This window comes from Salvelinus namaycush, chromosome 10, assembly GCF_016432855.1.
Source record: "Salvelinus namaycush isolate Seneca chromosome 10, SaNama_1.0, whole genome shotgun sequence".
Taxonomy (NCBI): Eukaryota; Metazoa; Chordata; class Actinopteri; order Salmoniformes; family Salmonidae; genus Salvelinus; species Salvelinus namaycush.
Window position 1 is genome coordinate 39,898,567 of NC_052316.1, and position 24,644 is coordinate 39,923,210.

The 24,644-nt window shown below is 44.0% G+C and overlaps 1 protein-coding gene across 1 annotated transcript in view; it reads right to left on the reverse strand.

Moving 5' to 3' along the window:
- The window catches only part of crb1 (crumbs cell polarity complex component 1), a 44,709-nt gene extending 25,931 nt beyond the window's left edge, over positions 1-18,778 (reverse strand). Inside the window, exons 1-6 of the mRNA XM_039001752.1 lie at positions 18,772-18,778; positions 17,911-18,156; positions 16,349-16,544; positions 15,876-16,015; positions 14,991-15,173; positions 11,109-12,083 (exon numbers count right to left, since the gene is read on the reverse strand). Coding sequence (XP_038857680.1) covers positions 11,109-12,083; positions 14,991-15,173; positions 15,876-16,015; positions 16,349-16,544; positions 17,911-18,156; positions 18,772-18,778 — 1,747 coding nt within the window. The remainder of the gene's footprint in view (positions 1-11,108; positions 12,084-14,990; positions 15,174-15,875; positions 16,016-16,348; positions 16,545-17,910; positions 18,157-18,771) is intronic.
- Positions 18,779-24,644: the final 5,866 nt, after the last annotated feature.

The window sequence follows — 24,644 nt, forward strand, 5'->3', positions numbered from 1 at the left end:
ACTGTACAGAGAGAGAGACAGGTTAGGGCCATCATGTACTGTACAGAGAGAGAGACAGGTTAGGGCCATCATGTACTGTACAGAGAGAGAGATAGGGTTAGGGCATTCATGTACTGTACAGAGAGAGAGATAGGGTTAGGGCCATCATGTACTGTACAGAGAGAGAGACAGGGTTAGGGTCATCATGTACTGTACAGAGAGAGAGACAGGGTTAGGGTCATCATGTACTGTACAGAGAGAGAGACAGGGTTAGGGTCATCATGTACTGTACAGGGAGAGAGACAGGGTTAGGGCCATCATGTACTGTACAGAGAGAGAGACAGGGTTAGGGCCATCATGTACTGTACAGAGAGAGAGACAGGGTTAGGGCCATCATGTACTGTACAGAGAGAGAGACAGGTTAGGGCCATCATGTACTGTACAGAGAGAGAGACAGGGTTAGGGCCATCATGTACTGTACAGAGAGAGAGATAGGGTTAGGGCCATCATGTACTGTACAGAGAGAGAGACAGGGTTAGGGTCATCATGTACTGTACAGAGAGAGAGACAGGGTTAGGGCCATCATGTACTGTACAGAGAGAGAGACAGGGTTAGGGTCATCATGTACTGTACAGAGAGAGAGACAGGGTTAGGGCCATCATGTACTGTACAGAGAGAGAGACAGGGTTAGGGCCATCATGTACTGTACAGAGAGAGAGACAGGGTTAGGGCCATCATGTACTGTACAGAGAGAGAGACAGGTTAGGGCCACCATGTACTGTACAGAGAGAGAGACAGGGTTAGGGCCATCATGTACTGTACAGAGAGAGAGACAGGTTAGGGTCATCATGTACTGTACAGAGAGAGAGACAGGGTTAGGGCCATCATGTACTGTACAGAGAGAGAGACAGGGTTAGGGTCATCATGTACTGTACAGAGAGAGAGACAGGGTTAGGGCCATCATGTACTGTACAGAGAGAGAGACAGGGTTAGGGTCATCATGTACTGTACAGAGAGAGAGACAGGGTTAGGGTCATCATGTACTGTACAGAGAGAGAGACAGGGTTAGGGTCATCATGTACTGTACAGAGAGAGAGACAGGGTTAGGGTCATCATGTACTCTACAGGGAGAGAGACAGGTTAGGGCCATCATGTACTGTACAGAGAGAGAGACAGGGTAGGGTCATCATGTACTGTACAGAGAAAGAGACAGGGTTAGGGTCATCATGTACTGTACAGAGAGAGAGACAGGTTAGGGTCATCATGTACTGTACAGAGAGAGAGACAGGTTAGGGTCATCATGTACTGTACAGAGAGAGAGGGAGGGTTAGGGTCATCATGTGCTCTACAGGGAGAGAGACAGGGTTAGGGTAATCATGTACTGTACAGAGAGAGAGACAGGTTAGGGTCATCATGTACTGTACAGAGAGAGAGACAGGTTAGGGCCATCATGTACTGTACAGAGAGAGAGAGAGACAGGGTTAGGGCCATCATGTACTATACAGTGAGAGAGACAGGTTAGGGCCATCATGTACTGTACAGAGAGAGAGACAGGGTAGGGCCATCATGTACTATACAGAGAGAGAGACAGGTTAGGGCCATCATGTACTGTACAGAGAGAGAGAGAGACAGGTTAGGGCCATCATGTACTGTACAGAGAGAGAGACAGGTTAGGGCCATCATGTACTGTACAGAGAGAGAGACAGGTTAGGGCCATCATGTACTGTACAGAGAGAGAGACAGGTTAGGGCCATCATGTACTGTACAGAGAGAGAGACAGGTTAGGGCCATCATGTACTGTACAGAGAGAGAGACAGGTTAGGGTCATCATGTACTGTACAGAGAGAGAGACAGGTTAGGGCCATCATGTACTGTACAGAGAGAGAGACAGGTTAGGGTCATCATGTACTGTACAGAGAGAGAGACAGGTTAGGGCCATCATGTACTGTACAGAGAGAGAGACAGGTTAGGGTCATCATGTACTGTACAGAGAGAGAGACAGGTTAGGGTCATCATGTACTGTACAGAGAGAGAGACAGGTTAGGGTCATCATGTACTGTACAGAGAGAGAGACAGGTTAGGGCCATCATGTACTGTACAGAGAGAGAGACAGGGTTAGGGTCATCATGTACTGTACAGAGAGAGAGACAGGGTTAGGGCCATCATGTACTGTACAGAGAGAGAGACAGGGTTAGGGTCATCATGTACTGTACAGAGAGAGAGACAGGGTTAGGGCCATCATGTACTGTACAGAGAGAGAGACAGGGTTAGGGCCATCATGTACTGTACAGAGAGAGAGACAGGGTTAGGACCATCATGTACTGTACAGAGAGAGAGACAGGTTAGGGCCATCATGTACTGTACAGAGAGAGAGACAGGGTTAGGGCCATCATGTACTGTACAGAGAGAGAGACAGGTTAGGGTCATCATGTACTCTACAGGCAGAGAGACAGGGTTAGGGTCATCATGTACTGTACAGAGAGAGAGACAGGGTTAGGGTCATCATGTACTGTACAGAGAGAGAGAGACAGGTTAGGGTCATCATGTACTGTACAGAGAGAGAGACAGGTTAGGGCCATCATGTACTGTACAGAGAGAGAGACAGGTTAGGGTCATCATGTACTGTACAGAGAGAGAGACAGGTTAGGGCCATCATGTACTGTACAGAGAGAGAGACAGGTTAGGGTCATCATGTACTGTACAGAGAGAGAGACAGGGTTAGGGCCATCATGTACTGTACAGAGAGAGACAGGTTAGGGCCATCATGTACTGTACAGAGAGAGAGACAGGGTTAGGGTCATCATGTACTGTACAGAGAGAGAGACAGGTTAGGGCCATCATGTACTGTACAGAGAGAGAGACAGGTTAGGGCCATCATGTACTGTACAGAGAGAGAGACAGGTTAGGGTCATCATGTACTGTACAGAGAGAGAGACAGGTTAGGGCCATCATGTACTGTACAGGGAGAGAGACAGGTTAGGGCCATCATGTACTGTACAGAGAGAGAGACAGGTTAGGGTCATCATGTACTGTACAGAGAGAGAGACAGGTTAGGGTCATCATGTACTGTACAGGGAGAGAGACAGGGTTAGGGCCATCATGTACTCTACAGGGAGAGAGACAGGTTAGGGTCATCATGTACTGTACAGAGAGAGAGACAGGGTTAGGGCCATCATGTACTATACAGAGAGAGAGACAGGTTAGGGTCATCATGTACTGTACAGGGAGAGAGACAGGGTTAGGGCCATCATGTACTGTACAGAGAGATAGACAGGTTAGGGTCATCATGTACTGTACAGGGAGAGAGACAGGTTAGGGCCATCATGTACTGTACAGAGACAGGTTAGGGTCATCATGTACTGTACAGAGAGAGAGACAGGTTAGGGTCATCATGTACTGTACAGAGAGAGAGACAGGGTTAGGGCCATCATGTACTATACAGAGAGAGAGACAGGGTTAGGGTCATCATGTACTGTACAGAGAGAGAGACAGGTTAGGGTCATCATGTACTGTACAGAGAGAGAGACAGGGTTAGGGCCATCATGTACTGTACAGAGAGAGAGACAGGTTAGGGTCATCATGTACTGTACAGGGAGAGAGACAGGTTAGGGCCATCATGTACTGTACAGAGAGAGAGACAGGTTAGGGTCATCATGTACTGTACAGAGAGAGAGACAGGTTAGGGCCATCATGTACTGTACAGAGAGAGAGACAGGGTTAGGGTCATCATGTACTGTACAGAGAGAGAGACAGGGTTAGGGCCATCATGTACTGTACAGAGAGAGAGACAGGTTAGGGTCATCATGTACTGTACAGAGAGAGAGACAGGGTTAGGGCCATCATGTACTGTACAGAGAGAGAGACAGGTTAGGGTCATCATGTACTGTACAGAGAGAGAGACAGGTTAGGGTCATCATGTACTGTACAGAGAGAGAGACAGGTTAGGGCCATCATGTACTGTACAGAGAGAGAGACAGGTTAGGGCCATCATGTACTGTACAGAGAGAGAGACAGGTTAGGGCCATCATGTACTGTACAGAGAGAGAGACAGGTTAGGGGCACCATGTACTGTACAGAGAGAGAGACAGGGGTAGGGCCATCATGTACTGTACAGAGAGAGAGATAGGTTAGGGCCATCATGTACTGTACAGAGAGAGAGAGACAGGGTTAGGGCCATCATGTACTGTACAGAGAGAGAGACAGGTTAGGGTCATCATGTACTGTACAGAGAGAGAGAGACAGGTCAGGGCCATCATGTACTGTACAGAGAGAGAGACAGGTTAGGGTCATCATGTACTGTACAGAGAGAGAGACAGGTTAGGGCCATCATGTACTGTACAGGGAGAGAGACAGGGTTAGGGTCATCATGTACTGTACAGAGAGAGAGACAGGTTAGGGCCATCATGTACTGTACAGGGAGAGAGACCGGGTTAGGGTCATCATGTACTGTACAGAGAGAGAGACAGGTTAGGGCCATCATGTACTCTACAGGGAGAGAGACAGGGTTAGGGTCATCATGTACTCTACAGGGAGAGAGACAGGGTTAGGGTCATCATGTACTGTACAGAGAGAGAGACAGGTTAGGGTCATCATGTACTCTACAGGGAGAGAGACAGGGTTAGGGTCATCATGTACTCTACAGAGAGAGAGACAGGGTAGGGCCATCATGTACTGTACAGGGAGAGAGACAGGGTTAGGGTCATCATGTACTGTACAGAGAGAGAGACAGGTTAGGGTCATCATGTACTGTACAGGGAGAGAGACAGGTTAGGGCCATCATGTACTGTACAGGGAGAGAGACAGGGTTAGGGTCATCATGTACTGTACAGGGAGAGAGACAGGTTAGGGTCATCATGTACTCTACAGGGAGAGAGACAGGTTAGGGTCATCATGTACTCTACAGGGAGAGAGACAGGGTTAGGGTCATCATGTACTCTACAGGGAGAGAGACAGGGTTAGGGTCATCATGTACTCTACAGGGAGAGAGACAGGTTAGGGTCATCATGTACTCTACAGGGAGAGAGACAGGGTTAGGGTCATCATGTACTGTACAGAGAGAGAGACAGGGTTAGGGCCATCATGTACTCTACAGGGAGAGAGACAGGGTTAGGGTCATCATGTACTGTACAGGGAGAGAGACAGGGTTAGGGTCATCATGTACTCTACAGGGAGAGAGACAGGTTAGGGTCATCATGTACTGTACAGGGAGAGAGACAGGGTTAGGGCCATCATGTACTCTACAGGGAGAGAGACAGGGTTAGGGCCATCATGTACTCTACAGGGAGAGAGACAGGGTTAGGGTCATCATGTACTGTACAGGGAGAGAGACAGGGTTAGGGCCATCATGTACTCTACAGGGAGAGAGACAGGTTAGGGTCATCATGTACTGTACAGAGAGAGAGACAGGGTTAGGGTCATCATGTACTCTACAGGGAGAGAGACAGGGTTAGGGCCATCATGTACTGTACAGAGAGAGAGACAGGTTAGGGTCATCATGTACTGTACAGAGAGAGAGACAGGGTTAGGGTCATCATGTACTCTACAGGGAGAGAGACAGGGTTAGGGTCATCATGTACTCTACAGGGAGAGAGACAGGGTTAGGGCCATCATGTACTGTACAGAGAGAGAGACAGGTTAGGGTCATCATGTACTGTACAGAGAGAGAGACAGGGTTAGGGCCATCATGTACTATACAGAGAGAGAGACAGGTTAGGGTCATCATGTACTGTACAGAGAGAGAGACAGGTTAGGGTCATCATGTACTGTACAGAGAGAGAGACAGGTTAGGGTCATCATGTACTGTACAGGGAGAGAGACAGGGTTAGGGTCATCATGTACTCTACAGGGAGAGAGACAGGGTTTAGATTATGATGATTGTGTTATTATAACAGGGTTCTGATGATTTTTTTATTAATTATTTATTGAACCTTTATTTAACTAGGCAAGTCAGTTAAGAACAAAATCTTATTTACAATGATGGCCTACCCCGGCCAAACCCGGAGCCGGTTGTGATACAGCCTGGAATCGAACCAGGGTCTTTAGTGACGCCTCTAGAACTGAGACCCCTGCGCCACTCGGGAGCCCTCTTGTGTTGATTGTGTTATTAAACAGGGTTATAATGATTGTGTTATTAAACAGGGTTATAATGATTTGTGTTATTATAACAGGGTTATAATAATTGTGTTATTAAACAGGATTATAATAATTGTGTTATTAAACAGGGTTATAATGATTGTGTTATTAAACAGGGTTATAATAATTGTGTTATTAAACAGGGTTATAATGATTGTGTTATTAAACAGGGTTATAATGATTGTGTTATTAAACAGGGTTATAATGATTGTGTTATTAAACAGGGTTATAATGATTTGTGTTATTATAACAGGGTTATAATAATTGTGTTATTAAACAGGATTATAATAATTGTGTTATTAAACAGGGTTATAATAATTGTGTTATTAAACAGGATTATAATAATTGTGTTATTAAACAGGGTTATAATAATTGTGTTATTAAACAGGGTTATAATGGTTTGTGTTATTATAACAGGGTTATAATAATTGTGTTATTATAACAGGGTTATAATGGTTTGTGTTATTATAACAGGGTTATAATAATTGTGTTATTATAACAGAGTTATAATGATTGTGTTGTAATGTCTCAATCTCAGATAGCAGCTACATCCTGCACTGTCTGCCTTTTCCCATATCATACACTACATCCTGTAATGTCTGCCTTTTCCCATATCATACACTACATCCTGTAATGTCTGCCTTTTCCCATATCATACACTACATCCTGCACTGTCTGCCTTTTCCCATATCATACACTACATCCTGTAATGTCTGCCTTTTCCCATATCATACACTACATCCTGCACTGTCTGCCTTTTCCCATATCATACACTACATCCTGTAATGTCTGCCTTTTCCCATATCATACACTACATCCTGCACTGTCTGCCTTTTCCCATATCATACACTACATCCTGTAATGTCTGCCTTTTCCCATATCATACACTACATCCTGCACTGTCTGCCTTTTCCCATATCATACACTACATCCTGTAATGTCTGCCTTTTCCCATATCATACACTACATCCTGCACTGTCTTCCTTTTCCCAAATCACAGGCTGTGTTTACACAGGCAGACCAATTCTGATCTTTTGCCCAATTATTAAAACCAATTAGTGAAAAAAAGATCAGAATTGGGCTGCATGTGTAAACGCAGCCAAATACAATCACATGCACAGACACACGTACGCATATGCACACACACACACACACACACACTCTTGCATGCAAGCACTCACGCATGGATGCAAACATGCATGTGTGAGAAAAAACACACACAGAGATTGGCATGTTGGTGATCTATAGGCATTTGAGAAGAAAGGGCTTGAATTATCCATACACAGTGAGATTTGGTTTGGGCCCCCCAGCCACCCTCAGGCCCAAAACCTTTGAGTGGTCCCCCCTCTTGACAGCGTAAAAAAAATTCTACACATTTTGCAATGAGTAGAGAAAATATAGCAATTTTAAAGACATCTGTCCGCAATTCTACACATTTACCATCGGGTGGAGAGAACATTATGCCGTTTTAAAGCTACTTTACTGCAATTCTACACATTTACCATCGGGTGGAGAGAACATTATGCCGTTTTAAAGCTACTTTACTGCAATTCTACACATTTACCATCGGGTGGAGAGAACATTATGCCGTTTTAAAGCTACTTTACTGCAATTCTACACATTTACCATCGGGTGGAGAGAACATTATTCCGTTTTAAAGCTACTTTACTGCAATTCTACACATTTACCATCGGGTGGAGAGAACATTATGCCGTTTTAAAGCTACTTTACTGCAATTCTACACATTTACCATCGGGTGGAGAGAACATTATGCCGTTTTAAAGCTACTTTACTGCAATTCTACACATTTACCATCGGGTGGAGAGAACATTATGCCGTTTTAAAGCTACTTTACTGCAATTCTACACATTTACCATCGGGTGGAGAGAACATTATGCCGTTTTAAAGCTACTTTACTGCAATTCTACACATTTTGCTATTAGGTGAAGACAAAATGATGCAGTTTCGAACCTAATTTCATTCAATTCCACATATTTGCCATGGGGCAGGGAGAACATTTTGCAGCTTCAAAGTACATTTCCCACAATTCCACATATATTCTGCCATTCTAAACATTTTGTCATGATTTATACCATGTTGATACGATATCTGGGTGAGAGTGACAAATACAATTAATGGGGGCCCCCAGAAGGTCAGGGGGCCTTCAGGGGGAGTGACTGCCCTAGGTATGTGCCCGGTCAGTAATTCGGCCATGATTACTACAAGTTTTAGATAGCTGGCTAGACTAACTTGCCTAGTAATTTAAAGACAAGGGCTATTTTTAGCTGACAAGGGCTAATGGAGTGACTGACATAACAGAACAACTGCTGATGCACAACCACATTGCACCTACTATCCTAACTCTCAAAAGTAAATTGAGACCCCAAGTCTTTTTCTTTTGTGAGGGGCCCCTTTTTGGTGGGGGGGGGGGGGGGCCCTAAGCGACAGCTTATGTAGCTTATTCCCAAGGCCATTCGGTGCAGCCAGGTGAGCTATAGTTCAAATCTACATCTAGATGTGTGTGTGTAGCGTTTGTGTTTCTGTGTGTCTTTCCTTAAATGCGGTCAGATTATTACTAATCTGCTTTGATGACAACTGGCTAATAATATCCCTCTCAGAAAAACAAAGGGCTGAAATGACTTGCCTGGGTGTACTGTAAACTCCGCACTGACATTTGTGTGAGTCTAGGATTGCAAATCAATCTGTGTGTTTTTTGTATTGTGTAAGTATTGTAAGTCCTTACATGGCAATGCATTACGTCATCGTTTCCAACACAGATTTCCTCCCTCCTTTAATCCATTTATCCTTTCAGGGAGCTGATCTCTGAATGTGACTTCTGACTGCTCTGCTCTATTCTACACTCTCTCTGTTATGTAGGCCTATTAACGGTGTTCTGTTCAATACATTTGAGCATGGGTATGAAGCTGTGTATTGTACTGATGAAGGCCATTGATGATGGCCATTGATGATGGCCACTGGTGAAGGCCATTGATGATGGCCACTGGTGAAGACCGTTAGTGAAGGCCATTGGTGATGGCCACTGGTGAAGGCCATTGATGAAGGCCATTGATGATGGCCACTGGTGAAGGCCATTGATAAAGGCCATTGATGATGGCCACTGGTGAAGGCCATTGGTGAAGGCCATTGATGAAGGCTAAAATGTCAAGTTTTTAATAGTTGCTTAAATTATATAATACATTTTTTGTTTTCACCTCGACTCACGTTGGTTGAGTGCCCTCCACTTCTTCCCATGTGTAGATACAGTTGAAGTCGGAAGTTTACATACACCTTAGCCAAATACATTTCAACTCAGTTTTTCACAATTCCTGACATTTAATCCTAGTAAAAATTCCCTATCTTAGGTCAGTTAGGATCACCACTTTATTTTAAGAATGTGAAATGTCAGAATAATAGTAGAGAGAGAATGATTTATTTCAGCTTTTATTTCTTTCATTACATTCCCAGTGGGTCAGAAGTTTACATACACTCAATGAGTATTTGGTAGCATTGCTTTAAATTGTTTAGAATAGGTCAAACATTTCGGGTAGCCTTCCACAAGCTTTCCACAATAAATTGGGTGAATTTTGGGCCATTCCTCCTGAGAGATCTGGTGTAACTGAGTCAGGTTTGTAGACCTCCTTGCTCGCACACGCTTTTTCAGTTCTGCCAACACATTTTCTATGGGATTGAGGTCAGAGCTTTGTGACGGCCACTCCAATACATTGACTTTGTTGTCCTTAAGCCATTTTGCCACAACTTTGGAAGTATGCTTGGGGTCATTGTCCCTTTGGAAGACCTATTTACAACCAAGCTTTAACTTCCTGACTGATGTCTTGAGATGTTGCTTCAATATATCCACATAATTTTCCTTCCACATGATGCCATCTATTTTGTGAAGTGCACCAGTCCCTCCTGCAGCAAAGCACCCCCACAACATGATGCTGCCAACCCCTGTTCTTCACGGTTGGAATGGTGTTCTTTGGCTTGCAAGCCTCCCCATTTTTCCTTCAAACATAATGATGGTCATTATGGCCGAACAGTTCTATTTTTGTTTCATCAGACCAGAGGACATTTCTCCAAAAAGTACGATCTTTGTCCCCATGTGCAGTTGCAAACCGTAGTCTGGCTTTTTTATGGCGGTTTTGGAGCAGTGTCTTCTTCCTTGTTGAGCGGCTTTTCAGGTTATGTCGATATAGGACTCGTTTTACTGTGGACATAGATACTTTTGTACCTGTTTCCTCCAGCATCTTCACAAGGTCCTTTACTGTTGTTCTGGGACTGATTTTCACTTTTTGCATCAAAGTACGTTCATTTCTAGGAGACAGAACACGTCTCCTTCCTGAGCGGTATGACGGCTACGTGGTCCCATGGTGTTTATACTTGCGTACTATTGTTTGTACAGATGAACATGGTACCTTAAGGCGTTTGGAAATTGCTCCCAAGGATGAACCAGACTTGTGGAGGTCTACAATTGTTTGGCTGATTTCTTTGGATTTCCCATGATCTCAAGCAAAGAGGCACTGAGTTTGAAGGTAGGCCTTGAAATACATTCACAGGTACACCTCCAATTGACTCAAATTATGTCAATTAGCCTATCAGAAGCTTCTAATGCCATGACATAATTTTCTGGATTCCCCAAGCTGTTTAAAGGCACAGTCAACTTAGTGTATGTAAACTTCTGACCCACTGGAATTGTGATACAGTGAATTATAACTGAAATAATCTGTCTGTAAACAATTGTTGGAAAAATTACTTGTGTCATGCACAAAGTAGATGTCCTAACCAACTTGCCAAAACTATAGTTTGTTAACAATACATTTGTGGAGGGGTTGAAAAACTAGTTTTAATGACTCCAACCTAAGTGTATGTAAACTTCCGACTTCAACTGTATGTATGTAATGGGCAAAACTAGCCCTTGAAATGAGAGAAGATCTCGGGGGCTCCCATACCTTTTCCTCACTACACCTATCCTCCTCCACTCACTCCTCCATTCTTACCCTCAGCACAGTCGTGACTTTCGTATGGCCGGGGACACCGGCACTGGTAGCTCTGCCACAGGTTAATGCACTGTCCTCTGTTCTCACAGGGGCTGTCCTGGCATCGGTCCCTGTGGCTGCAGCCTGCAGTCACGTTCACTGCCGAGTCGCTCAGCCACTCCTCCGGAACCACCAGCTGGGAGTCCACAAACACGTCCCGCAGACAGCCAATGAAGGCCGGGACTGGGACCAGGGCGGCGCCTGCCTCCACCACCCCGCCGATGAAAGTGTTCTGGAGGGGAGACTCTGGAAAGTCCGCCCCAGCCAGGGTGCCATCGACCCGGGCTTCGCTCTCACAGTCCTGCTCCTGACAGACCCCACCATCCAGGAGCCTGAGGCTGAGCAGGCCGTCCTCCAGCACGGCTTTCACAGAGTGCCACTCCCCATCAGTCACGTTAAGGGGGAGCTCCAGGGTCTGCCTAAGCTGCAGGGCCTCTCCCCCTTCCCCACCCCCAGCCAAGGCCTCCCTCCTCAGGCTGAGTGTCAGCTGGCCCCCCAGTAGCTCCAAACCCAGGACCAGCCCTCCACTGTCCCGCTGGAATAGCACGGCCCTGGGCAGCACTGTCCGGAAGCTCAGGGTGATGTTGCATGAGGCCTCCGCGGCCACCAGTGGGCTCTGCAACAACAAATAGCCTTTCTGCTCGAAGGAGAAGGCTGTGGGGGTCTGGCAGAGAGGCCCGGTGAGGCCCGGGGGGCAGAGGCAGGAGTAGCCATGATGACCGTCGCTCAGGAAGGGAGAACACGAGCCCTGGTTCTGACACTCGTGGCCCTCACAGCCCACCATAGCCTCGCTGCAGTTCTGTCCCCCGTACAGGAACTCATCGTGGTTCTGCGGAGAGCAGTGGCACACATATCTCCCCACAAGGCTCTCACACTGACCCCCGTTCTCACAAGGGCTGGGGTCGCACGCGTCCACTACCTCCTCACAAAGAGTACCTGGAAGAGAAGGGAGACTGAGTGATGATGTGGGTCGATAATACTACGATCGGTAGAAATTAGTCTTTGGAGGAATGGAAATTAAAGTATGTTATTACTTTTTCTCTAAGAGCTGGTACCAGGCGTGAAATATTCACTCTTCACATTTCCTGCTCTTCTAGTACAGAAAATATTCTTCTTCTCCTCACCTTTTGAAGCACTATTTTGAATCATGAATAATGTACAGTATATAACTTATTGAGGCACATGACCACACTATAACTTCTTACCGAAGACACATGTAAACCTTCACCGTAAACACTATAACTTCTTACCGAAGACACATGTAAACCTTCACCGTAAACACTATAACTTCTTACCGAAGACACATGTAAACCTTCACCGTAAACACTATAACTTCTTACCGAAGACACATGTAAACCTTCACCGTAAACACTATAACTTCTTACCGAAGACACATGTAAACCTTCACCGTAAACACTATAACTTCTTACCGAAGACACATGTAAACCTTCACCGTAAACACTATAACTTCTTACCGAAGACACATGTAAACCTTCACCGTAAACACTATAACTTCTTACCGAAGACACATGTAAACCTTCACCATAAACACTATAACTTCTTACCGAAGACACATGTAAACCTTCACCGTAAACACTATAACTTCTTACCGAAGACACATGTAAACCTTCACCGTAAACACGTCTTCCATTGTACTGTATATGATGAGTGATTTGAAGCTGTAGAGTAAAGGAAGCTCCCTGCAGTGCCACCCTTCCCATGATGCTCTCTGTGAGCTAAAGCTCGCCAACCTCTACACCATGTCAAGTTAATACTCAAACCTAACTGGACTATCGTGTGCCTGTTGCATAATGATAAGTCTTTGGGCAACCTCTGGTCCACAGACCCAATAGACCCATCCAATCATATATACAGTAGAAAACCACATAGTAACAAAAGCTACTACACTAAGACATTTTCTCAATCTTTGCAAAAACAAACAGCAAAAGCGTGAATCTTGCTGTTGACGATCAACAATAATGTTGACGATCAACAATAATCACTTCATACAGTTTACTTCTATGAGATTGATAAGTATAACAAGGTCATTACCAGCATTCGGTATATTGTTATTGACAAAAAACAAACGTAAGGCATAAAGAACTATTTATAACCTGTAACCATACCTGCACTTAGCAATAGAATGCTCCAAATCCATACTTCCACTTGCAGCATGGTGCCGGTTTGAGTTTCCCACCAATAACTATACACTCGTCTAGATGTCAACTACCACTGAGTGTTCAATCCCGTTGTGACCATAGGTCATCATAGTAGCCGACAGTCCCTGTCCTCTGGTCTCCAGCCATACACAACTGAACACAGTGCCGAGACCTTCTGCAGGAAGTAGTCCAGGGAAGCCAGATCCTCAGGATTAACACTAATGCAATTACAGCCTTCTTACAGAGTGAACACTGGTGACTGCTGGAGGAGTCAATTATAGACACAGCCACTAGTCTTACCTGCTGGGCCTAACAGGCAGATCACAGGCCTGCTTATGCAGCAGGATGAATAGAATAGAGTGCTAATGGTAGCCTAGTGGTTAGAGCGTTTAGCCAGTAACCAAAAGGTTGCTGGATTGAATCCCCGTTCTGCCCCTGAGCAAGGCAGTTAACCCACTGTTCCCCTGGCACTGAAAACGTGGATGTTGATTATGGCAGCCTCCCGCACCTCTCTGATTCAGAGGGGTTAAATGTGGAAGACACATTTCAGTTGAATGCATTCAGTTGTACAACTGACTAGGTATCCCCCTTTCCTAATGGGTGAAAACTGTGTAGGCCCAAGCTACAACCATTGGTGCCTGTCATATAGTTATGAAACAGAGTTGATCATTGGTTGTTGGGGGTGACCTAAACAATAGGCTGGACCAGTATCCATACTTAGGGTTGTCATATTTTAGCATTTAGCAAATGAGCATGCACTCATTTGTTATGGGAGTGCCTAGCTTCATCGAGCAGAAATTTGAACCTTTGATGGGTAATGACAGTGATCAGAAATCATTCATAATGTGTTTCAATGGACATTACCTGTGGTTCCTAGTTCATAATGTGTTTCAATGGGACATTACCTGTGGTTGCTGGTTCATAATGTGTTTCAATGGGACATTACCTGTGGTTCCTGGTTCATAATGTGTTTCAATGGGACATTACCTGTGGTTCCTGGTTCATAATGTGTTTCAATGGGACATTACCTGTGGTTCCTAGTTCATAATGTGTTTCAATGGGACAATACCTGTGGTTCCTAGTTCATAATGTGTTTCAATGGGACATTACCTGTGGTTCCTAGTTCATAATGTGTTTCAATGGGACATTACCTGTGGTTCCTAGTTCATAATGTGTTTCAATGGGACATTACCTGTGGTTCCTGGTTCATAATGTGTTTCAATGGGACATTACCTGTGGTTCCTAGTTCATAATGTGTTTCAATGGGACATTACCTGTGGTTCCTGGTTCATAATGTGTTTCAATGGGACATTACCTGTGGTTCCTGGTTCATAATGTGTTTCAATGGGACATTACCTGTGGTTCCTGGTTCATAATGTGTTTCAATGGGACATTACCTGTGGTTCCTAGTTCATAATGTGTTTCAATGGGACATTACCTGTGGTTCCTAGTTCATAATGTGTTTCAATGGGACATTACCTGTGGTTCCTGGTTCATAATGTGTTTCAATGGGACATTACCTGTGGTTCCTAGTTCATAATGTGTTTCAATGGGACATTACCTGTGGTTCCTAGTTCATAATGTGTTTCAATGGGACATTACCTGTGGTTCCTAGTTCATAATGTGTTTCAATGGGACATTACCTGTGGTTCCTAGTACATAATGTGTTTCAATGGGACGTTACCTGTGGTTCCTGGTGGGCAGCTGCATATGAAGCCTGCAGCTTGCTGTGGGTCGTAGTGGTCTGGAAGCAGAGACTCTGAACCATACAGGCTCTGCCAGGACAGCTCTATACAGCGTCCCCTGTACAGACAGGGGTTGCTGCTGCACTCACTCACATCCACCTCACACTGACGACCCTTGAACCCTGGGCAGGACACAGACAGAATGTAAGACACACACACACACACACACACACACACACACACACACACACCTCTCTATATTTCTCAGGATAACAAAGAACATTCCTCACATTTGGGGGAAAGGTGTATTTTAGGCCTGAAACCCAGACACACACTGTTTTAACTTTAGCCGCAGGCAGGCCATTAACACAAGCTGCTGTGGCTGGAAGCCAGTAACTGATGCAAGCAGTAGAATCAGATTTTAAAAAACAGATAAAAATACACCTTATGGAAGAGTGGAGACTGTGAAGAGACACACACACAGACACAGACACACATACACATGATAAGACACACACTCTACACACACGTATACATGGATGTTGTATTGTAAATATGTGGTAGTGGAGTAGTGGCCTGAGGGAAAAGTTGTGAAAAGTGTTATGAAATGTAATGTCATGTAATATTTTTTTATTGTATATAACTGCCTTAATGTTGCTGGACCCCAGGAAGAGTAGCTGCTGCCTTGGCAGGAACTAATGGGGATCCATAATAAACCCCAGGAAGAGTAGCTGCTGCCTTGGCAGGAACTAATGGGGATCCATAATAAACACAAAATACCTCCTTGGGGCTGCAGGTGCCATTTCAAGAACAGACTTCATACTTGACTGCTAAGGAAGTACCTACAGTACATTCTGTCCTGTGACTGTGTGACTGCACTGTACCTGGCCAGCAGTCACAGGTGTAGTTCCCCTTGTCCTCCACACAGATGGCGCTGTTGAAGCAGGGCTGGGACGTGCATGGAGGAGCAGCAGTTTCACAGTGTCGCCCAGTGAAGGTGGTCTGAGAGCAGTCGCAGCTGTACCTGAAATGATAAGGATTTTCAGTTACGGATCTTGCAGTTTCAGTGCCAATGACTTTTCCAATAAAAAGTGAAGCTTTGCAAGCAAGCATTAAAGGGAAAGGGGGATACCTAGTCAGTTGTACAATTGAATGCATTCAACTGAAATGTGTCTTCCTCATTTAACCCAACCCCTCTGAATCAGAGAGGAGTGGGGGGGGGGGCTGCCTTAATCGACAGCCACGTCTTCGACGCCGGGGGAACAGTGGGTGAACTGCCTTGCTCATTACGCAGGCGTGTCTTGTTTTACTCCACACAAATGAATATAAATCTCTCTCTCACTCACAAACTACTGACCCATTCAACCTATCAATACACAGGGCCCCGTTTTGGCATGGCTGGTGTTGGCACTCGTCAACGTCGATTTCACAGCGGTCACCCTGGAAACCGGGCATGCAGGTGCATGAGAAGCCGTTGACGTAGTCATGACAACTCCCGCCGTTGAGGCAGGGCTGTGATTGACACTCGTTAATCTGGACCTCACAGGTGGCACCTGGAACATCAAACATGGCCGTCAGAGTGTCTGTAACATGGACTGTGGTCTTATAAAACACATTGGCCAAACCATCTGGACAGGTCTGTTAGAGAAACATGAAGAGGAATGTCAACATGCACCTGTGGGGATCATACTGAGGATGAAATGATTTCATGTTGACTGGCTGACTGATCATCATGTACTGATATTAGAGGCTGTTTCTTTTATAATACAATTTTTATTTAACCTTTATTTAACAAGGCAAGTCAGTTAAGAACAAATTCTTATTTACAATGACGGCCTACCCTGGTCAAACCCGGACAACGCTGGGCCAATTGTGTACCGCTCTATGGGACTCCCAATCACGGCCAGATGTTATACAGCCTGGATTCGAATCAGGGACTGTAGTGACGCCTCTTGCACTGCAGTGCCTTAGACCGCTGCACCACTCGGGAGCCCTTGTGTTGTTGTTTTGTTAATGGTTATTTCTGAGTCCGTTTCCTGATCGAAGCACCAGTGATCATATTCTAACATGTTATTCTGAAGCCCAGACACAGGAGGTTAGTGTCACTTTAATTGGGGAGGACGGACTCGTGGTAATGGCTGGAGCAGAAGCGGTGGAATGGTATCAAACACACGGTTTCTATGTGTTTGATGCCATTCCACTCGCTCCGTTCCAGCCATTATTATTAGCCGGCCTCCACTCAGCAGACTCCACTAATCAATCACACTGTAAACCAGAACACAGAGTGATGGAGAGTTCGGGCTTGGACAGGTGGTAAAATAGTAAACAGAGTAGATTTAACAAGATTCGTCCATCTGAAAGTAGCCTTGTATTTAACCTTATCGTACCTAAAATACTCTAAAGAACTAGGATTACCCACAGATTATCTTTAATTAGCATTTCTCTCAATCTATAACTGTCATAGAGTATGGAAAATATATAGATATTCTGATTTTATGTGTTTGTTTTTCATCTTTTAAACATACAGTAAAAGTTAGATAGCATAGAAGAGGGAAGGGTTAGATTGAGGACTAGTGTAATGAGCTCAAACTGACACTAGATGACAACATTGTACACTCATTGGTGCCAGTGGTGAGTAATCTTCATCCCTTGACTGGGAACACACCTGATTCAACTAATCAAAGATATAATTAAAGCCTAGTTGATTACGCAGTGTGTTACTGCTTGGCTGGAGCAAAAGCCTGCACCCATGTAAGATTGGGCACCCCTTTATGTGACCCATTGGGAGGTGTTCTCCATACTTTTCACCTAACAATGGAGCAGAACCCTTTGCAACCTAAGTTCAGGTAGTACATCCGTTTCCCTATTGGTGCAATACTGAACAGAGCCCTGGAGGAGCCGTCTCAACTCTCCTCTTACCTGTGAACCCCGGGCTGCAGAGGCAGGCGTACCTGCCCACCCTGTCTACGCAGGTGGCTCGGTTCCTGCAGGGCTGCGACACACACTCGTTCACCTCGATCTGGCAGCGCTCACCCTGGAACCCCGGCACGCAGAAACAAGAGTAACCGTCACCACGGCTACGGCAGATGGCCCGGTTGTAGCAGGGGTTGGGGAAACACTGGTCCGTTAACGGGGCCGCCGACCTCGCTTTCAAAGGGGATGCACCTGGGGACAGGAAGTCATGTTTTGATTGATTGTCTGACTGATGGGTTTCTTTTTTTTTATGATGTTTTTTTCCCTCTCAAACAATAACAACAATACATAAACATGAGACAATAAACAGACGCACACACATTTCAACAAACATCAATGACATCACACCTGCTCAGACCCACATGTTCCCACAGCAACCATACACGACATCACATCACATATGTCTGACAAGCACACCGCCCCTCATCCTTCATCCTCTGGAACATTCCAGTGCTTGTAGCATTCTATGCCATATGGCCACAAATTGCACAGTTCTATTTTTCTCTGTAGCCCACACCTTTCCAATATTTAAATAATAATATATTTGATTCATCCACCCATAACTCGTTTTACACTTAAGAAATGACTCTGCTGTTGTGCTGTATAATTGTGTCTCTTGTAGAATACATTCTATTCATTAGTTTATACTGGATGAAGCGTACATTTTGTTATCTGTAATTTCATGTTATGTTCCAACACTCCCTCCATCTATATCAGTTATTTTTAAGTCTTGATTCGAATAGTTTATATTTTTTCCAAAGACATTGTCAGTTAGATATGCTCTCTGCAAGGTTTTGTATATCTTACCTATCATATGCGTATCTTTTTCTGAGTCAAATAGGATTCCCTCAGCATTGCTTACAGGTCAAGATTTCGTGAAATAAAACGTTTAAGTTGCATATATTTGAAAATGTCTACATTGGTCAGTCCAACCCGCTTTTTAATTCTAACATTTAAATATTTGTATTTCCTACTACCACATCATTTACGGTTTCTATGCGCCATGTGGGCCAATTCATCAGTGAATTCTGAAAAGCTATCCAACGATTGTTCCATTGGGGTGTTTTTAGTGTGATATTGGTTCTTGTAGAATTTGTGTCATTTTCGTCCATATTGTTATAGTGTTCTAAACTATAGAGTTGTTAATCCTCTTAGCTTTATCCTTTGAAAACAGATACATCAAAATATTCTGGGGATGAGCATGCACATCTTCAATATGTTCCCATTCTTCCTCTCTAGTGCATTTAACTATATGTCGCAAGTAGAAACCTTGTGTGGCAAATGGATGCAATTTCAAATCTGGAAGTTTAAAACTATCCTCAGATTTAGGGAGATGTAAAACTGTTCTATTTACTCTTTGAGTTTTATTTGCCCATATGAGGTCTGTTATGGCCGAGTATACTTTTTTAAAGAGTGTCTTTGGTGGAGTAGTTAGTACTACCGAGAAAGAAAAAAAAAACTTTGGGAGCCATTCCATTCTGAAGAAGTTTATTCTACCGGTAAGATTTATGGGAAGACTTATGGTCACGACTTCCACCTACCTCTCCTTGTTCAGGCGGTGTTCGGCGGTCGGCGTCACCGATCTTCTAGCCATCACTGGTCCATTTTTCATTTTCCATTGGTTTTGTCTTGTCTTCCTTCACACCTGGTTCCAATCCCATCAATTACATGTTGTGTATTTAACCCTCTGTTTCCCCTCATGTCCTTGTCGGAGATTATTTGTTTGTTCGTGTATAATGTATTGGTGCGTGACGGATTCTTGTACCCACTTTTATTTATTTTTGATTTTGGAGTTTTGTTAAGTTTATTAAACGACTCCATTTATACCAAGTTCGAGTGGTCGAGTATCCTTACGAGAAGGCTAACTTTTCTAGCTATGCCAGGCAAAATCGGGCATCATCAGCTCATTGTTATGGATGTATCCAAATGAATGTCAATAGAAAATAGCTAAACAAACGCAAATGCAGCTACTTTGCTGTTATTCTGGCTGCGGAGGTCGTGACTGTGTTAGCCGTAGCTAGATGGCTAGCTAGCAAACAAGGGACATAAAGAATGAACGAGCATAGCAACGGAACATAAAGTACCAACGACTGGGTCGCGTCCATAAATATCAAACCAATCGAACGAACGACTGGGTCGCGTCTCTCGAAACCAAAAGTTGACTAAGTATGAATTATCTTTTATAAATGAAAATTTCAACAAAATAATGTTATTTCTAACGGTAAATGTGTGCTTTAGTATTGTTTTCTTTGGCAATTGTGGCATAAACGAGATTTCCATTCTGTACATTACCTTGGAAAAATGAACTCTGCTGAATCGTCCATTATTTCCAAGGTAATGTACATCGCTGTTTATCCCTTAACCTGTAGTTGTTGGCTCTCTTCAAGAGTAAAATATCATATTCCTGCTTAAGTTCTGAAATTGTATTTTCTTCTTTACCTTGTAAAGTGTTTAGGGCTTTTTCAAAGATAGGGATTTATTTATATTTTTCTTGAATTAAAATTTTGAACTCAGATTTAACTTTAGCATGATATTATCATTCCCCTAATGTACCCCTTAAAAGCATCCCAAATTATGTCGGGGGTTGGCTTTTCTCTGTCCTCTATGCCTGTATTTGTAATGGTAAAGGCCTTTATTTTTTCATTTAAGTATTTAATAGATTTCTGGTCTTGAAGATGCGCTCTGTTCATTCTCCATATTCTGTCATTATGTGTGTTTCTGTTATAGCACATGGGTGGAACATTCCAGACCGGGAGGGCCAAAGGTGTGCAGGCTTTAGTTCCGGACGTGCACTAAAATGTCTGATTCAACTAATAGCAATTGATCTTCAGGGGGATATTGAAATATGTCACAGCAGACTTATTCTGATATACTGTATATTATTCTCAAGGTGTTTTTCATACATTCTCTGTCTCTTTTACATTGTCGTACAAATGTCAGTACCACCAAAAAATGTACTCGTGAGGATGAACTAAAAGGGATTCATATGTCTACTAATGTATTTTATTCTCTCAGCAGTGTGTTACAATGAGTCAAGTTTTGCATTGTCTCACACAGCAATTGTGTCCTATAGCGTATGACACAAAAGGCTCTCTCTCCTCCTATGAAAACAGGCCTCCTCACTCCCCATTCTCGTCTCCGGTACAAGGACGTTTTGGAACTTAATAGCCTCACAAAGCATCACAGCTGGCCTCCATGGCAACCAATTCCACGGTTCTGTTTCTGCAGTCTCTCTATCGCCATGGCGACCGCAGGCAGACAGAAGTCAGTGATTTATCAATGCATTCCTTCCTAGTACGGCCTCGGTGCTGCTGTGCATTTACTTAATCGCACAGCACAGCAGAGATTAATGACACAACGCCTGCCAATCACAGCTATGTTTCTGTTCTGTTCATTCGTTTGGCTGTAAACATGTTGCCTCCCATACTAATTAGTGGATTAATCCACTCACGTGTTTGTCCAACACGTCTACCAGGAGAGAGAAGAATTAACCGAATGGCTCCTCCTAATGCCCAGCTTACTGGAATATAGAACGTCCATTCAGATGAACTGGTATCATTTACACTGTAGATCAGATCAAGGATGGCCAATCCTTCTCCTGGAGAGATAATTTTTACGGTACCTCAGGTGTGTTACAGTAGGGATGGAGCAAAAGCCTTCACACCCAGTAGCTCTCCAGGAGGACGTAGAGTATATGTAACAGGGTTGGTTATGTTTCCACTTGCCTCTAAAGAAATGTGTATTTGATGTTCAAGCATTCTTATTGGTTAGTTCAACTCTGATGACAATAAGGGGTGTTGTGATTGGCCCCGCTTGCAGATAGGGGGAGATCGCGAACGTCAGGTCTTCCCAGTATGAAAATGTGATGCGAGGGGTAGGTCACGTTTTGAATACTATTTTCTATTTTACAATGTGTACAAATTTGCTGTACGTTACTGATTTTATACATGTGTGGTTATATGGTACCTGTTAGGGATTGAGGGGCTTTCTGGGATGTGCTTTGGCATATGATTGCTGTAAATAATTGTGTTAGCTAGCATGCTGGTCACATAAGCCCACTGCTAACACAGTTGTTTTCATGCTACAGATTTTGCCATCGACAGCCATCAACACTGTTAAGCCCTGCACAACTAACGTGCTGTTTCCCATTTAACAACAGCAGAAATAATTGATGCTCAACTGGGACCACTGGCCGAAGTGATTTATTATGAGAAAACACAACGCATGGAGAGTACATTATACATCTGTTACATATATTCTATAATACCCATTTCAACCAGTAAACACTCATCTGAGAGAGGTAGGTTAGTACACATACTGGGGATGGAAGATATGACCTTCCTACTGTACAGGCACACTGAATGTAAGATGTGGACGGTACAATCATTTATTCCTTTTTCTTTATTTGTTATAATTTTCTACATTGTAGAATAATAGTGAAGACATCAAAACTATGAAATAACACATATGGAATCATGTAGTAACCAAAAATGTGTTAAACAAATGAAAATACATTTTATATTTGAGCTTCTTCAAAGTAGCCACCTATTACCTTGATGACAGCTTTGCACACTCTTGGCATTCTCTCAACCAGCTTGACCTGGAATGCTTTTCCAACAGTCTTGAAGGAGTTCCCACATATGTTGAGATCCAGACAAGTCACACATGGTACATAACTTCTACAGTATCACACACTACTTCAATTATCACAAGAATAGAAGTTTAACAAGTAACAGCCAGGTCGACACACAAAGCCATGGGTGAATGGAAACTGCTGTAGATGCGCACGAGAGAGAGCGAGAGGTTCAGTATTAATAGGTGGGACGACCTCTGTGTTGTGGATGAGCTGGAGAGGAGTTCCCCTGGGCAGTGAGCTCTGGAGTTATAGGGATTCCAGAGGTACACAGAGAGGGTGTGTGTGCATGCGTGGGTCCTTCACATTTCAGGTGAATGCATTCTGTTGTACTGACTAGGTATCCCCCTTTTGCTTTTCTGCATACGTGCGTGTGTGTGTCGGGCATCTAGGTGATAAAGATGGGATCAGGTAGAGGTCATTCTGGGGTAAATTATTTAATATATCCATTATGAGCTTGTTCTTTATTTAACTCCTACAGTCGTGGCCAAACGTTTTGAGAATGACACAAATATTCATTTTCACAAAGTCTGCTGTCTCAGTTTGTATGATGGCAATTTGCATATACTCCAGAATGTTATGAAGAGTGATCAGATGAATTGCAATTAATTGCAAAGTCCCTCTGCCATGCAAATGAACTGAATCCCCAAAAAACATTTCCACTGCATTTCAGCCCTGCCACAAAAAGACCAGCTGACATCATGTCAGTGATTCTCTCGTTAACACAGGTGTGAGTGTTGACGAGGACAAGGCTAGAGATCACTCTGTCATGTTGATTGAGTTCGAATAACAGACTGAAAGCTTCAAAAGGAGGGTGGTGCTTGGAATCATTGTTCTTCCTCTGTCAACCTTGGTTACCTGCAAGGAAACACGTGCCGTCATCATTGCTTTGCACAAAAAGGGCTTCACAGGCAAGGATATTGCTGCCAGTAAGATTGCACCTAAATCAACCATTTATCGGATCATCAAGAACTTCAAGGAGAGCGGTTCAATTGTTGTGAAGAAGGCTTCAGGGCGCCCAAGAAAGTCCAGCAAGCGCCAGGACCGTCTCCTAAAGTTGATTCAGCTGTGGGATCGGGGCACCACCAGTACAGAGCTTGCTCAGGAATGGCAGCAGGCAGGTGTGAGTGCATATGCACGCACAGTGAGGCGAAGACTTTTGGAGGGTGGCCTGGTGTCAAGGGCAGCAAAGAAGCCACTTCTCTCCAGGAAAAACATCAGGGACAGACTGATATTCTGCAAAAGGTACAGGGATTGGACTGCTGAGGACTGGGGTAAAGTCATTTTCTCTGATGAATCCCCTTTCTGATTGTTTGGGGCATCCGGAAAAAAGCTTGACAAGGTCAGCGCTACCATCAGTCCTGTGTCATGCCAACAGTAAAGCATCCTGAGACCATTCATGTGTGGGGTTGCTTCTCAGCCAAGGGAGTGGGCTCACTCACAATTTTGCCTAAGAACACAGCCATGAATAAAGAATGGTACCAACACATCCTCCGAGAGCAACTTCTCCCAACCATCCAGGAACAGTTTGGTGACGAACAATGCCTTTTCCAGCATGATGGAGCACCTTGTCATAAGGCAAAAGTGATAACTAAGTGGCTCGGGGAACAAAACATGGATATTTTGGGTCCATAGCCAGGAAACTCCCCAGACCTTAATCCCATTGAGAACTTGTGGTCAATCCTCAAGAGGTGGGTGGACAAACAAAAACCCACAAATCTGACAAACTCCAAGCATTGATTATGCAAGAATGGGCTGCCATCAGTCAAGATGTGGCCCAGAAGTTAATTGACAGCATGCCAGGGTGGATTGCAGAGGTCTTGAAAAAGAAGGGTCAACACTGCAAATATTGACTCTTTGCATCATCTTCATGTAATTGTCAATAAAAAGCCTTTGACACTTATTAAATGTTTGTAATTATACTTCAGTATTCCATAGTAACATCTGATAAAAATATCTAAAGACACTGAAGCAGCAAACTTTGTGGTAATTAATATTTGTGTCATTCTCAAAACTTTTGGCCACGACTGTACATACAGTATAAACA